General features: G+C 37.3%; 1 protein-coding gene across 1 annotated transcript in view; it reads left to right on the top strand.

The window, feature by feature from the left end:
* The window catches only part of MIER3 (MIER family member 3), a gene marked incomplete at both ends in the record, with an annotated part of 29,157 nt that extends 14,882 nt beyond the window's left edge, over nt 1-14,275 (top strand). The window contains 8 exons of the mRNA XM_084233469.1: nt 78-163; nt 360-432; nt 2,268-2,419; nt 6,182-6,263; nt 7,515-7,609; nt 13,351-13,478; nt 13,561-13,703; nt 13,818-14,275. Of these exons, the coding sequence (XP_084089595.1) occupies nt 78-163; nt 360-432; nt 2,268-2,419; nt 6,182-6,263; nt 7,515-7,609; nt 13,351-13,478; nt 13,561-13,703; nt 13,818-14,275 (1,217 nt within the window). The remainder of the gene's footprint in view (nt 1-77; nt 164-359; nt 433-2,267; nt 2,420-6,181; nt 6,264-7,514; nt 7,610-13,350; nt 13,479-13,560; nt 13,704-13,817) is intronic.
* Nucleotides 14,276-14,816: the final 541 nt, after the last annotated feature.

The following is a 14,816-nucleotide window of genomic DNA, read 5'->3' as shown; positions in this document are numbered from 1 at the left end:
CATGTGCCAACCACTGTTCTAAATACTGCAAAAAAGTAGGCAGTATTTCAACCTTTTGTTGATTTTCCTCTTTTAAGCAAATACTACATGTGATGGGGATAAGGAATCAGAAGTTGAAGATGTTGAAACAGACAGTGGTAACTCACCTGAAGATTTAAGGAAGGTAAGTTGATTTACCATCATCACTTAGTAGACTATGTGGACTGAAATAGCTTTTCAAGGCATTTCTGAATTAATTTAGGATAATTTTGTTGTTGCAAGATGAATTTCTTTTGACTTGAACCTGATTAATGAGTTTTGGAACTCTTCTTATATTAATTTTTATACTAATTTGTTTTAACTTCTAAATTTTCCTGTAGGAAATAATGATTGGTTTGCAGTATCAGGCAGAGATTCCCCCTTATCTTGGAGAATACGATGGTAATGAGAAAGGTATGGAGGGGTTTTGATTTTGATAATATTTTGATAATATTTGATAATACCCAAATATCCCTTAATATATATGTTTAAATATCTGATTATTTACCAACCTTGGTAGTGTAAAGATAGTTTTGGAGTCAGGGAAGATTCCAGATTCAAAACATTTAGGCATGACTTAGGAAAATTGTCCCATGTTTCTTAGGTAGTATGCTAGGTGTTTATCTGTTGAAGTAGTGGAGAGCCTCTTCAGGTGCAGCTGTTTGGACAACATCCTGCTCTAGTAGAAGTGGGTAGAATTCTATCACTTTAAATAATGAGAATGTTAGGAATATAGTTCTCTTGGAAAGAAAACTTTTGAGGAGAAAGAAGTTCTTCTGCCCTAACCCTGAAAGAGTAGGTGGTAGAATATATGACATCTGCTTTTTTTATGCTATAGTAAATCAGTTTTCAATCACATTTTTGGTAGATTCCAGCTATGATTGGTTCTGAAAATATGGAGGGGGTAAAGTGGTGGGAAATTAAAATGCGGTTTTACCTTCCTAGCTGAATTTGGGAACCAAGTAGGTTTGACACATCGATTTTTAACCTTTCACTGAAGAGTTGATTCATCCCTGTGAAGTCATTAGGGCGAAAGCAGCACAGTGACCCAACACTTATCAGGTTATCCCTCATTTAAAGGATGTGAAAATTGGCTGCCTTGGGTTCATTAGCTTTGCCAGCCCCTATCAACACAGTTTTCCTAAACAGCTTTCAAAGCAATGTGAGACAGTTATCCCAGGGAAGCAAATGGTAGTTGATCACCCTCTGATGTCCTAGCCTCTCTTCCTTCACATGCAGATGTCATACATACTTTTGTAGCCAAACATAACATAGGTAATGTTCTCTCTGTTTTATACATTCAGGAGGGATATTTTATCTTCTCTATCTTTTGAAGGGTAAAGCCAGACTTTTTTTAAATCTATTTCAGTTTTGACCAAAGAGTAAAGTAACTGGTTTTAGAAACTTACTCAGAATTGACTCTGACTGCTTCACAGGCATACCTTTCCTGATCCCTGGGAATGATAATTCCGGCCTTAATTCTGTTGTGAAAATAAAGCACCATAGTCTCTGATGCCTAGCGAGCTTTCAATTAATTTTTATTACCTATATTTATTATGTACTTGCAATAGATTCCATTTGAAGCAGTAAGATAAATACTTGGACAATATATATTATTTTATTGTATAGTAGAATCTTTGTGCACAGCAACAGCATGTGTGTTAATGTATGCCCCTTGTTTTAGTGACATTTTGCTTATCAATTTATTAGTCTTTTTAAGCAATAATGGAAAATTTATTTATGTTTCTCATTTCCAGTTTTGATTATCTTGCTTCCTGTTTTAAATAAAAAATAACCTTTGGGGGTATCAATAAAAAAAATGCCTTAGCTTTTTCACTATTCTATTTTTATTTTTGTTGACAGTTTTTATCCTCTAGACATTCCATGGTACCATTTAGGGAGTTCAAGAGAAAACTCCAATGAGGTTATTAAAGATTTTACACAGGTTATTTTTACCCTCTCATTAGAAGATCGTAAGATGCCATTCTGACTTTTTACAGTAGATTTTACTGCAATACTACCAATAAAGTTACCTGCTCTAGACTGGGGCATTTGGCCCTTAATAAAGTTAAAAATTTTTTTTAAACTTCTAATGAAAGGCTCAATTTTCCAGGCAATTACATTTTTGATATCCTCAAAGTAAGTTACTTGTTCCAGTTGTGTGTACCTATCAAGGAAGAAGAACAGTTTATATACATCTTTGAGTGTTTATATTATTTTTAATGTGCTAATGGGATTTTCTTTATCAGTGTATGAAAATGAAGACCAATTACTCTGGCGTCCTGGTGTGGTTTTAGAAAGCAAAGTTAAGGAGTACCTTGTTGAGACCTCATTAAGAACTGGAAATGCAAAAATAATGGATAGGATTTCTGCAGGAACTCACACAAGGGACAATGAACAGGTATATTTAAACTTAAGTTGAAATAGCAGCTAACTACTAGTATCTTCTTATATTCAAGTATTTTTTGGATGTCTCTTTTTCTGATAGATTTTCAAACCTTGGGAAATACTAAAATAATTCCTAAGATTTAACAGTGACCACTTTATGTTTTTTCATATATTTTCTTCTGATCTTTTTTCTATACATATTTTACTTTAGATTCCACTTTGTATCATTTTAATCATTTAGTCTTATTTTTCTTTGCCATTAGATTTTTTTAATACCTCATTCTTACTGACTATATTCCATCCTGTAGTTGTAATATCACTTAAACATTCTGTGTGGTTGAATTTTTAGATTTTACAATAGAAGTATCTTTTTTATAATTCCTGAGCTTCGTTTAGGAAGTGGTTAAAAGGTGTAATGTCTATTAAAGTTGTATAAATTATTTTATGAGAATTTGTTAAGCCCTCCATTCCTGTAATGCAGAACACTCTCCTGATTGTGTGTGGGATGGGACTGGAAATAATAACTGTGAAGAGTGTTTTGAATATCCCTAGTTTTGCCCCCTGACGTCATTTTGCCCCCTCGTATCTTTTCACTATGTATCGTTAGCCTAGGTGATCCTGACTACTGAGTACTGAGAGATAGGTGGACTCAAACTTGAGTTCCCTAGTGACATAGAGAAGTCATACTGAACTTCAAAATAACTTTGTTAGCTGCCAGAAAGAAATTCTGTCTAGTTTTTCTATGGATATTCCTGTTAAAAATTATAAGTTAATTTTGGAAGAAATAATACCTTTAAACATTAAATCTCCCACTCCTAGAATATGATGTGAGTGTCCACTTTTTTTTACTTTTGTAAAAATTATTGAAAATTTTTTAACAGCATATGCACCTAACAAATTTTACTTCTTTTTTTTCTTTTTTAAAGATTTATTTTATGCATACAAAAACTGGGGTACAGGCCAGAGGTGTGGGGGGGTGAGAGGATTCATCAGAGACAGAGTGGGGAACAGAATAGGCAGATCGACTGAAATAATACACTGCTGAGAGGGGCAGCGGGCGAGTCAGGAGAGGTCTGCTGCGCCATGTGGTGGCTCCCTGGGCAGGGATCGAGCTCATGCTGCAGATAGCTTCATAGGTTGCATCTTTTTTTTTTTTTTTTAATTTTTTTTTTTATAGAGGATTTTTTGTTTGTTTGTTTTATTTGTTTGTTTGTTTGTTTATACATGCACTGGGTACAGTCAGAAGCACTGGGTACAGTCAGAAGCGCGGGAGGGCGAGAGAATTCACCAGAGCCAGAGCGGGGAGCAGAGCAGGCAGAAGGACCGAAGTACACTGCTGAGGGGAGCAGGGGGCGGCAGGAGAGGTCTGCGCGCCATGTGGGATCCTCCTCCGGTGGCCGGGGAGCAGCCGGGGATCGAACCGGCGCCGCAGAGGCTGTGGGTAGCTTCGCAACCCAGCGCTCAACCGCTGTGCCACCGGGGAGGCCCTGCATCTTTTTTTTTTTTTTTTTAAAGATTTATTTATTTATACAAGCATTGGGTACAGTCAGAATTGCGGGAGGGTGAGTCAGAGTGGGGAACAGAGCAGGCAGACTGATGAAATACACCTTTGAGGGGAGCAGTGGGCACTGCAGGAGAGGTCTGTGCGCCATGTGGGACCCTTGCCAGGGGCCGGGGATCGAACCGGCGCTGCAGAGGCTGCAGGCGGCTTCACAGCCCAGTGCTCAGCCGCTGCACCATGAGGGGAGGCCCCATAGGTTGCGTCTTAATGCCTTGAGCCACCAGGGAGGCCCACAAATTTTATTTCTTGTTATCTTTTATATGTGTATATGTACTAATGCTATTGTAAATAGGATCTCTGTTATTCAACATGTTGATTTAGAGAAATGTCAATTTTTTTTTAAGTTATTGAAACTTTAATGATTTTTTTAGTTATTTCTCTTAGGTTTTCTAATCATGAAGTTAATAATTATACCTTTTCCCTTTCCTTACCATTACTGTATCTCTTATTCCTGCTATATGTCTTACTGTGTTAGCCATAACTCTCAAGAGACATTTGATACTAATAAGTGCTTTTAGGCTTCACTTGCTTGAAGGTAAAACATCTCTAAGGTTTTTACATTAAGAATAATTACAGGGTTGGGCCTCCCCGGTGGCGCAGCGGTTGAGTGCTGGGTTGCGAAGCTGCCGGAAGCCTCTACAGCGCCGGTTTGATACCCTGCCGCCGGGCGAGGGTCCCACGTGGCGTGCAGACCTCTCCTGCCACCCGCTGCTCCCCTCAGCAGTGTACTTCATCACCCTGCCTGTTCTGCTCTCCGCTCTGGCTTTGATGAATTTTTTCACCCTCCCTTGCCTCTGACTGTACCCAGTGCTTGTATAAATAAATAAATCTTTAAAAAAAAAAAAAGAATAATTACAGGGTCTACCTGGTGACGCAAGGGGTTAAGACATAGCCTATGAAGCTGTCCACAGCCACTGCAGCACGAGTTTGATACCCAGCCAGGGAGCTGCCCACATGACGCAGCAGAACTCTCCTGACTCGCCCGCTGTTCCCCTCAGCAGTGTATTTCAGTCGATCTGCCTGTTCTGTTCCCCACTCTGTCTCTGATGAATCCTCTCACCACCCACACCTCTGGCCTGTACCCCAGTTCTTGTATGCATAAATAAATAAATCTTAAAAAAAAAAAAAGAATTCCAGCCCTTGGTTAGATATAAGCTATCTTTATTATAATAAAGCAATATCTAGTATAACTATTGTAGTTTTTGTCTTTTTAGGGTTAGAAATGGATACTGATTATCAGATTTTTTTAAACAACTGTTGAGATTATTATTATTTTTTTAAAGATTTATTTATTTATGCATACAAGAGCTGGGGTATGGGCCAGAGATGTGGGGGGTGACAGGATTCACCAGAGACAGAGTGGGGAACAGAACAGGCAGATCAACCGAAGTACACTGCTGAGGGGAGTAGTGGGTGAGACAGGAAAGGTCTGCTGCGCCATGTGGGATGCTCCCTGGCTGGCCAGGGATTGAAATCGTGCTGCAGAAGCTGCGGATTGCTTCATAGTACGGTGCTTAACCCCTTGTGCCACCAGGGAGGCCCCCTGTTGAGATTACTTTTAATGTGTTGATTATTAACCCCTTGATGTATTAATAGGTTTACTGATACTGATAGTCCTTGCCTTTTTTGAAACTTATTTGGGAAGGTAGATTATTATTTATGAACTCAAAGCTCTGTTTGCTATTTAGTGTATTCATAATCCCAAACAGATTTAGTTGGGATAAATTCTAATTAAAAGAAAAAGACATCTTTCATAGTAGATGGAGTTAACTGAGAACATAACTGAGACCATTATAAACCCCAGTCATTAAAGAACCTGTTCTATCCTAAGTCTGTTACTATACCCCTTTCATTAAAACTCTGAAAGGCAAGGAGTATATGTTAACAAAATATTGCAATAATATTTCCCAGCTAGAAAAAGAATCCTTTAAAATAAGAGTATTCCCCAACTCAGAAGGCCTGGCAGTAAATAAATAAAAAGTCAAGGAAAATCCTGGTAGACGTCTTTTGAGAGGTAGAGTGAAAATGAATGAACTCATAGGATACGTTCCAGACTGAATTTCTGGGCAAACATACCCTCAACTTTCCTGAAATTAGAGAGCATTTCAACTGTTTGTCAGAACTCTTAGAGTAGCATATTTCTTTGTTAAAATGCTGTTACTAAGCATGAAATATCAGTGATTTTTTTGAAATAGATTTTTCCCTCTCTTTTAGGCATTATATGAACTTCTGAAGTGTAACCACAATATAAAGGAAGCAATTGAAAGGTATTGCTGCAATGGAAAGGCATCTCAAGGTAAGAAACACTTAGGGTCAAGAGAGGGAAGTGATAGGGGATGGTCATTTGGGGATCGGAATAAGCAAAGTATCATAAAGGACAAAGTAATCCTATAGCATTTTTGTAAGATGTGTATTCATAGCAAATAATTTTTTCCTTTTCTTGCCCTCTATTTTTAGACGTACCAGAGATTGTTCAAATACAAATTAGTTACCCCCCAGTCACCTCCACTTTCTTGAAGAAATAGTTACAGAACAAAGCAGACCCCAGAGATGACAATATATCCAAAGTAATTAACAAGAATGATTTTATGATTTCATTGGAAAAAAAGTTGTTTTTTTCTTTTTTTAAAAAAATCAGACAGGAAATAAAAAGGATATTAAAGATTAAAAAAAAGAAATGTATAATCCATTGCATTTATTGCAAGAAGTATATTTTTAGTAATCATGTGATAATATTTTTGCAATGCTTAGGTTTTGTATGTGTCAAGAAAAATAATCATTTCATTTTTTAAAATCATATAAATGTATTGCATGCACTGTTGGCTTTCATTAAGTATATGTAGAGTAAAATAGTTGTTAGTCATATTACATAAATGCCTGGGGCTTATAGATTGAAGTAGTCTGTTGAAATGTTTTCTTGTAAAAGCTGCTTTGAAAAATTATTTTAAACTTGCAAAACTATAAAAAATTAAGTGCTGGTTTCTTCTTTAGTTAGGATTACTTTTCACCTTTATGGTGAACTGTGAAATGGCTTTGGGGATCTGACCCTCAGTGTCAAATGGATTGAGGTACTTCAGGTGTCCTCTGCCCCAAGCAAATTTGAATGTTAACATCTTCCAGGAAGTTTTGTTAGTTCCTAACGAAGGAACTTAGGTTTTATTGTAAGACCAAAATCAAGTATTTTCTCCCATAAAGAAATAACCTTTTTTCTCTAATTAAAAAACGTGGTCATTGTTTTATTTAAAAAAAAAATCAGAAAAATATTGAACATAAATTATAAAATAAAAACATTAAATTTATATTTAACCCCCCCCACCCCCATTCGGAGAAAAGAAAACTAGTGTCTATATTTTGGTATTCTAGATTTTTCAGTAAGATTTAGGATATGCATATTTTTGATAATTCTTACTGAAATTTCCTACATACAGAATTCTTTTGTGTGTATGTATGTTTATGATGACCTTTTATAGGGAAAACAAACAAAATAAATCAGTAATTCATATAAACGTTTTGAGGCCACTGAATTTTTTTTTTTAAATTTCTTTAGAAGGAATGACTGCATGGACAGAAGAAGAATGCCGGAGCTTTGAACATGCACTTATGCTTTTTGGAAAGGATTTTCATCTCATACAGAAGAATAAGGTAAGCTAGGCAACATAGTTCGGACAAATTGATTAGTAGTTACAATGAATATAAGCCACTAATTTATAAGTTAATTGGGTAAAAAAGAAAGTAACAACTTGCCCTGCTTCTAGCATTTCTAATATTGCTCTAAACATGATTGGGACTTGCTCCCTATGCCAGCCTGCTGATGGGATAACTCATGATATAGTCATATATCGTTTGACATATGCAGATATCATACTTACAGGAAGTAAGTATGAAGAGTAAGGATTCACTATATTTCAGGAAATCTTGCTCATATCTTTCCTTGCCTTTCATTTCTTTCTAAGCTGTTCAGAGATTTGTGGCCTTAAAATGTTTCTTTTCAGTAGTGAGAACTGCATTTGGCAAAAGAAGAAACATCAATTACTAAAAAAAACAGCTAAAAATATTCTAACATCCAGTCCTTAGGAGGATATGGAGCAACGGGAACTCTCATTCATTGCTGCTGGGAATGCAAAATGGTATAGCCATTGTGGAAGCATATTTGGTGTTTTCCTAGAAAATCAAGCATACTTTTACTGTATTAGCCAATAGTCACACTCATTGGTATTTACCCAAAGGAGTTGTCCATGGAGAAACTGGCACATGGATGTTTATAGCAGTTTTTGTTAGAACTTGGAAGCAGTTGAGATTTTTTTTTGATAGAAATAAATAAAATAACTGGCACATCCATACAATGGATTATTATTTGGTGATTTAAAGGAAAAAGCAAGCTATTAAGTCACAGAAAGACACGGAGAAACTTTAAGTGCATATTACTGTATCAAGCCACTCTGAAAAGGTTACATACTGTCAGATTTTCACTATATGACATTCCAGAAAAGGAAAAACTGTGGAGACAGTAAAAAGACTAGTGGCTCCAGGGATTAGCTGGGAGAAAGGGATGAAGAGGTAGAGCACAGAGGATTTTTAGAGCAGTGAAACTGTTTTGTATGATACTATAATGGTGGGTATATGTCATTATACATTTGTCAAAACCCATAGAATGTACAATGCTGAGAGTGAATTCTAATGGAAATGATGGACTTTGAGCGACAAGGTGTGTCAGTTAGATTCATCAGTTGTAACAAGTACATCAATCTGGTGGAGGGCATTGATAGTGCGGAAAACTATGCTTGAATAGGAGATAAATGGAGACCATACTTCCTGGAAATACGTCAGAAAGAAAAAGAAAAATGTCAGATGGTTTCACTTATAGGAGGAACATAGGAAAACTATACAAGAGATCGAAAGAAAAAAAAAAACAGACAAAACTAGCAGTCAAATTATAAATTGGAGAAATTCAGCAGAGGAGGGGAAGAGAGAGGAAAGAGCAAAAGAGTCTATGGTAACAGTTTATGGGTGCCTTGGTGGTGTTAATTTTATGGGGACTGTGCCTGAGAGTAGAAATCAAACATTGTGCAAAAAAAGAGCAATGATACAAAAAATATGTAAATAAAAATATAAAAAAATGAAAAGGAAAAGCTGCTCTGAATAGTCACGTGCATATTTTTTAATGGACAAGTTTTCAATTCCTTTGGCTAAATACCAGTGAGTGATTTCTGGGTGATATGTAAGAGTATGTTTCGTTTTTTTCGAAAATGCTAAACTGTCTTCTAGCATGGCTTGTACCATTTTGCATACCTGCCAGCAGTGAATGAGAGTTCCTGTTACTCCATATCCTTGCCAGCATTTGGTGTCAGTGTTTTGGATTTTGGCTACTCTATTGGGTGTATAATGGTATCTCATCATTTAAATTTGTATTTCCCTGATGACATAAGATGTAGAACATAAGATGTATAATGTTTGTCATCTATAAATCTTTGGTGAAGTGTCTTATTAAGGTCTTTAGCCCATTGTTTGAGTGGTTTTCAAGTTTTTATATATTTTGGATAGCAGTCCTTTATCAAGTATGTTTTTTGTAAATATTTTCTTCCACTGTGTGGTTTGTCTTGTAAAAGTATCTTTTACAGAATAAAAGGTTTTAATTTTAATGAAGTCTTACATACCAGTTTTTCTGTCACAGATTAATTATGTTTTAGTGTTTATCTAAAAAGGTGTTACCATCTGCAAGGTCATCTAGGATTTACTCACATGTTATTTTCAAGGAACTTTTTGATTTGCATTTACTTTTAAGTCTGTAATTCATTTTGAGTTTTTGTGAAGCATAAAATCTGTGTCCAGAATCTTTTTTTACATGTTGGTGTCTAGTTTCCAGATTATTTGTTGAAAAAACTATTCTTCCTTCATTGAATTGCCTTTGCTCCCTTGTCAAGGATTAGTTGTCTGTATTTATGTGGGTCTGTTCTAAGCTTTCTATTCTGTTCATTTTATCTGTTTTTTCCCTCCAGTACCACAGTCTCCTGGTTACTGTAGTTTGTACTATGTCTTGAAATTGGATCATGTCAATCCTCTAACTCTGTTCCTCTCCCTCAATATTGTATTGGCTATCTTGGATCTTTTTGCCTTTCCAGATAAACTTATAATTAGTTCGTTAATATTTATGATTCTTGCTGGGATTTTGATTGCTTGGGATTGCACTGAATCTATAGATCAAGTTGGAAAGAACTGACATCTTTTTTGTTTGATAGGTTTTAATGGGCATATGATACCTACTTACAAAATTTGCACAATTTAACGGCATATTGTAGTAAAGTCCTACATCTTACACACACGGAACAGCTTAGCAGTCTTCTCAAAATGTTTTTCTTTCAAAAATTCCTTATGAAAGGAAAAGGTTCTGTTTTACATGGTCTGTGCTGAAGTTATAAGTATCATTTTCCTCTTCCGTCATTTTATCCTAGACAGAATATTGCAGACTGCTCCTCTGCTTGAGATTCTTTAGGTTAAACTAGTCCTTTTCTGCAGGGGACATGTCTGTGCTCTTTTTATCAGCTTCTTCAACATTTTCCTGGTTATTGTCAATGTATTCGTACTTCTACTCCCTCCTCTCTTTCTGTGTTGGCAATTCTTCAGGTATGTACTTTCCATCTGTTTTTCCATTTGTCAGATCCAAAGACTAGAAAAGGATGCTGTTGGCTAACCGAGGGCCCCTAATGTATGTTGTGTGCATTATTTTTTCCCACTTATTCCAAATCAAAGCCCCATGTCTTTTTTTGTTTTATTTCATTTTTGTTAGTATTAAACCCCTGTGTCTTTTATACAATGCTCTCACTGAAGTGAGGAGGAGTCCAGGAATGTAGGGGGATGGCAACAGTCACTAAGGAGGCACCTATCAACTCTGACCCACAGCAGTTAGGCGTCACCTTCTACATTTGGTCTTCCACCTTTGTGATGAAGTTCATTTCTTGAGCAAGCAAAGTAAAATATTCTGGAGATTTCTTAAAGTCCAGAGCAGTAAATTTCAATACCTTATGTTGAGCATCAGCCTGGAACAGGGTTGCACTGGCAGTCTGTACTGGTTTTACTACTTCAGTTCTTGCTGGACTTCCTCAGAGCAAGTTAAGTGGAGACATATTGGGCTGTGTATGATTGTAATTTGTAAACCCTGTGGATGCACAGACAGTAAGTATCTGTTCTATTTTAAGAAATGTCAATAGGTTATGCTGTTTTCCACGTTTGGGAAACCAGTTACTCCAACCCAAATGACTTTGCCATTTCCATGCAACTTCTAAGAAGCTTCCAAAGGCATTCTTTTCCAATACAGACGTCACTTGGGAATGAGGCTGTTTTCTTTCTTTCCTTAATTTTCTTCCCTCTTGTCCTTCAGATTTGTTGAGGCTCTGAACATCACTGTTGGAAATTCCTTCTTTTTGGTGGGGCCCTCGCCGGCGCTGCAGAGGCTGTGGGCAGCCTCGCAGCCCAGCGCTCAAGCGCTGCGCCACCAGGGGGGGCCCTCCTTCTTTAAAATATTAGCCAGTTCTCCAGATCCTCCTTTGGTACCAAATCTGATTTATTTAATACAGGTACCAGCTTTTTCTGTCCGTCCTGAACAGTGGCTTCTTCTCTTGGGGACATCCATCACCAAAAGGACCTCTGGCATCCAGCATCTCTCTAGCACATCAGAGGCTTCAGTCACCTTTAAATTCCTGACAGTACAACTTTGGATTCTGTTTGCCTGACTTGACTTTGTTCTTATCTTCTTACCTTTGCATTGCCAAAATTTCTCCTTCACAAGTTCCATATTGGACCATTCAGTTCCAGAGTCAGTTTCAGGTTTTCTTTTTCGGTTCCTTCTGCCTGTCAAGTTCCTGCTGCTGTTTAGTTCTCTCGGCCTCTTTGCTCTTCCTCTTCTACTCCCTGAAGAAAAGACTTAAAGGGAGGGCCTCCCCGGTGGTGCAGCGGTTGAGCGTTGGGTTGCGAAGCTGCCCACAGCCTCTTCAGCACTGGTTCGATCCCCGGCTGCTCCCCGGCTACCAGAGGAGGGTCCCACACGGCGTGCAGACCTCTCCTGCTGCCCGCTGCTCCCCTCAGCAGTGTACTTCGGTCCTTCTGCCTGCTCTGCTCCCTGCTCTGGTGAATTCTCTCACCCTCCCATGCTTCTGACTGTACCCAGTGCTTGTATAAATAAATAAAAATAAATCTTAAAAAAAAAAAAAGAAAAGACTTAAAGGGAGCATTGTGTGGAACACCTGGGTATTTCCTAAGTTTCTCAAAATCCCATGGTTGAGCCTCCTTTCTCAATTTTCTGGGCACTCTCAAAACTTTTTTTTTTTTATTTTCATTTTTTAATTTTATACTGCTTATGGCAAGTAATGTGTTTACTTGCTTTCTTTAACTTTAGCTACTTCATACTAGAGTTGGGAATATCAGAGAAGGCGTTGACAGTAGCTACAATGTCAGAACTGACATCTTGACAATGAGTCTTCCTATCCACAAATGTGGAATATCTTTGATTTTTTTAATCAGGGTTTTGTAGTTTTCCTCATATAGAAGTTGCATCTATTTTGTTAGATTTATAAGTATTTCATTATTTTGTGATGCTTATGTAAATAGAATTTTTATTTTTTTAAAGAACTCGTGCTGCAGTGGCTGCGGACTGCCTCATAGGTTGTGTCTCAACCCCTTGCGCCATCAGGGAGGCCCTGTATATAGAATTTTTAATTTCAAATATCAGTTGATTATTGGTATATAGGAAAGCAGTTGACTTTTGCATATTAATCTTCTATCCTGCAACCTTACTGTAATTTATTAGTTCCAGGAGTGCTTTTGGTGATTCTTTGGAATTTTTTATATGTACACAATCATGTTATCTTTGAAGAGACACCATTTTATTTCTTCCTTCTCAGGCTATATTTTTTAAATTTCCTTTTCTTACTGCATTAGCTGGACCTTCCAGTATAATGTTAAATATTTTCATGCTTGTTTGGATGTATGAAAATCCACTGTTTTTCAAAGATGAGATGAAGTGTTTAATTTAGTGAATAGATAAAGCATTTTTAAGAAGTTGCTCTTTTATATCTAAATAACATACAAGTTTTGCAGTGAATTACGAAACTTATCCATTCCTTCCATAAATAAGTCCTGTCGCTTACTGGAAGTTATTTTAAGCACCAGAAATAGTGAGTTAGACAAGAAGAGCAAACCTTGGACTTATGAAATTATCCTCATTATTAGTGCGAAGACATTTCACTAATGTTCAGAGCTTCACAATTGGGAGGACAGAAAATAAGACCCATGGATTGAAGTTACTGAGTTGTGTGTTAAAAAAAAAAAAAAATTAATAAAAATGGGTTGAGTTTGTTGATTTGTTTTTTAAAATACAACTTTTTTGTTAGGTGAGAACTAGAACAGTTGCTGAATGTGTAGCATTCTACTACATGTGGAAGAAATCTGAACGTTATGATTACTTTGCTCAACAGACAAGATTTGGAAAGAAACGATATAACCATCATCCTGGAGTTACGTAAGTATTGTGGACTTGACTTCAGGGACTTTTGTTTTTAACTGAATTGCAGTCATAAGCTAAATTGGGGTGTTTTTTTCAGGGACTATATGGATCGTTTAGTAGATGAAACAGAAGCTCTTGGTGGGACAGTAAATTCTTCAGCCTTAACTTCTAACAGACCTGAGCCTATTCCTGATCAACAGCTGAACATTCTCAACTCTTTCACTGCCAGTGACTTGACAGGTGAATTGAATATCTCTTTATGTCTTTCATTTTAGCTTGGGGCAGATTGTGTCCTCTTTGCTTCACCTCACAGGATCTCTTATTTGAACCATTTTCTATTTCTTTTTTTTTTAGCTTTGACCAACAGTGTAGCGACCGTCTGCAGTCCCACTGATGTGAATTGTTTGGATGATAGCTTTCCTCCACCGGGCAACACACCCCGTGGACAAGTAAATCATGTGCCTGTTGTAACGGAGGAGTTACTCACCCTGCCCAGCAATGGGGAAAGTGATTGTTTTAATTTATTTGAGACTGGATTTTATCACTCGGAACTAAATCCCATGAACATGTGCAGTGAAGAGTCAGAAAGACCAGCAAAGAGATTGAAAATGGGCATTGCTGTTCCTGAATCCTTTATGAATGAGGTCTCTGTAAATAATTTGGGTGTGGACTTTGAAAATCACACACATCACATCACCGGTGCCAAAATGGCCGTTTCTATGTCTGACTTTGGCAGTCTGTCTGCCAGCGAGACCAATGGTTTCATCAGTACACACGCTCTGCATCAGCATGCCACCCTTCACTCTGAGTGACATGAATGAGGGGCCCAGAAACAGTGGGTGTTGCAGTACCAGTAAACTTGAGGAAAGTATCAGGTTTGCTTAGTCTTTCACTGGAAGTTTGAACATTTTTCACTATGACATCAGTGATGTCAGTATGTATAGAACTATATCTTGATTTATCAAGAGTATTTTCATTTTTCAATCCATAAATGTGGAAATGAACTATGATCAGCAGAGTTGGGAACTAAGATTGAACTCTGTGGTGCAGCTTTAAGCTCTGCTTATCTCTTCCTCATCTCCCAATACCTCTTCCCCACTCCCTTTTTCTATTCTTTTCTGTTCCCTACTGCCCTTTCTCCCAATTTAAAAACCTGTAGACAGAGGCCACCAGCTCAAAACCAGCACAGATGTTCTGAACTGAATGGAGTGGCTTCTTTTCATGTAAATTCCTTTTGCCGTAATGGATGCAGTGGAATAACAATGTTTACAGGTACCGATCCAGATCCCTGCTCAATGTAGCATTTTTGGGTTTATTTTCTTAATTAAATAAAAGCAGGGGTAGGTTTCTTTA

The sequence above is a fragment of the Talpa europaea genome, assembly GCF_964194135.1.
Source record: "Talpa europaea genome assembly, chromosome: 5".
Taxonomy (NCBI): domain Eukaryota; kingdom Metazoa; phylum Chordata; class Mammalia; order Eulipotyphla; family Talpidae; genus Talpa; species Talpa europaea.
Note: the sequence above shows the minus strand (reverse complement) of the source record. Positions and strands in the feature narration are given on the sequence as shown.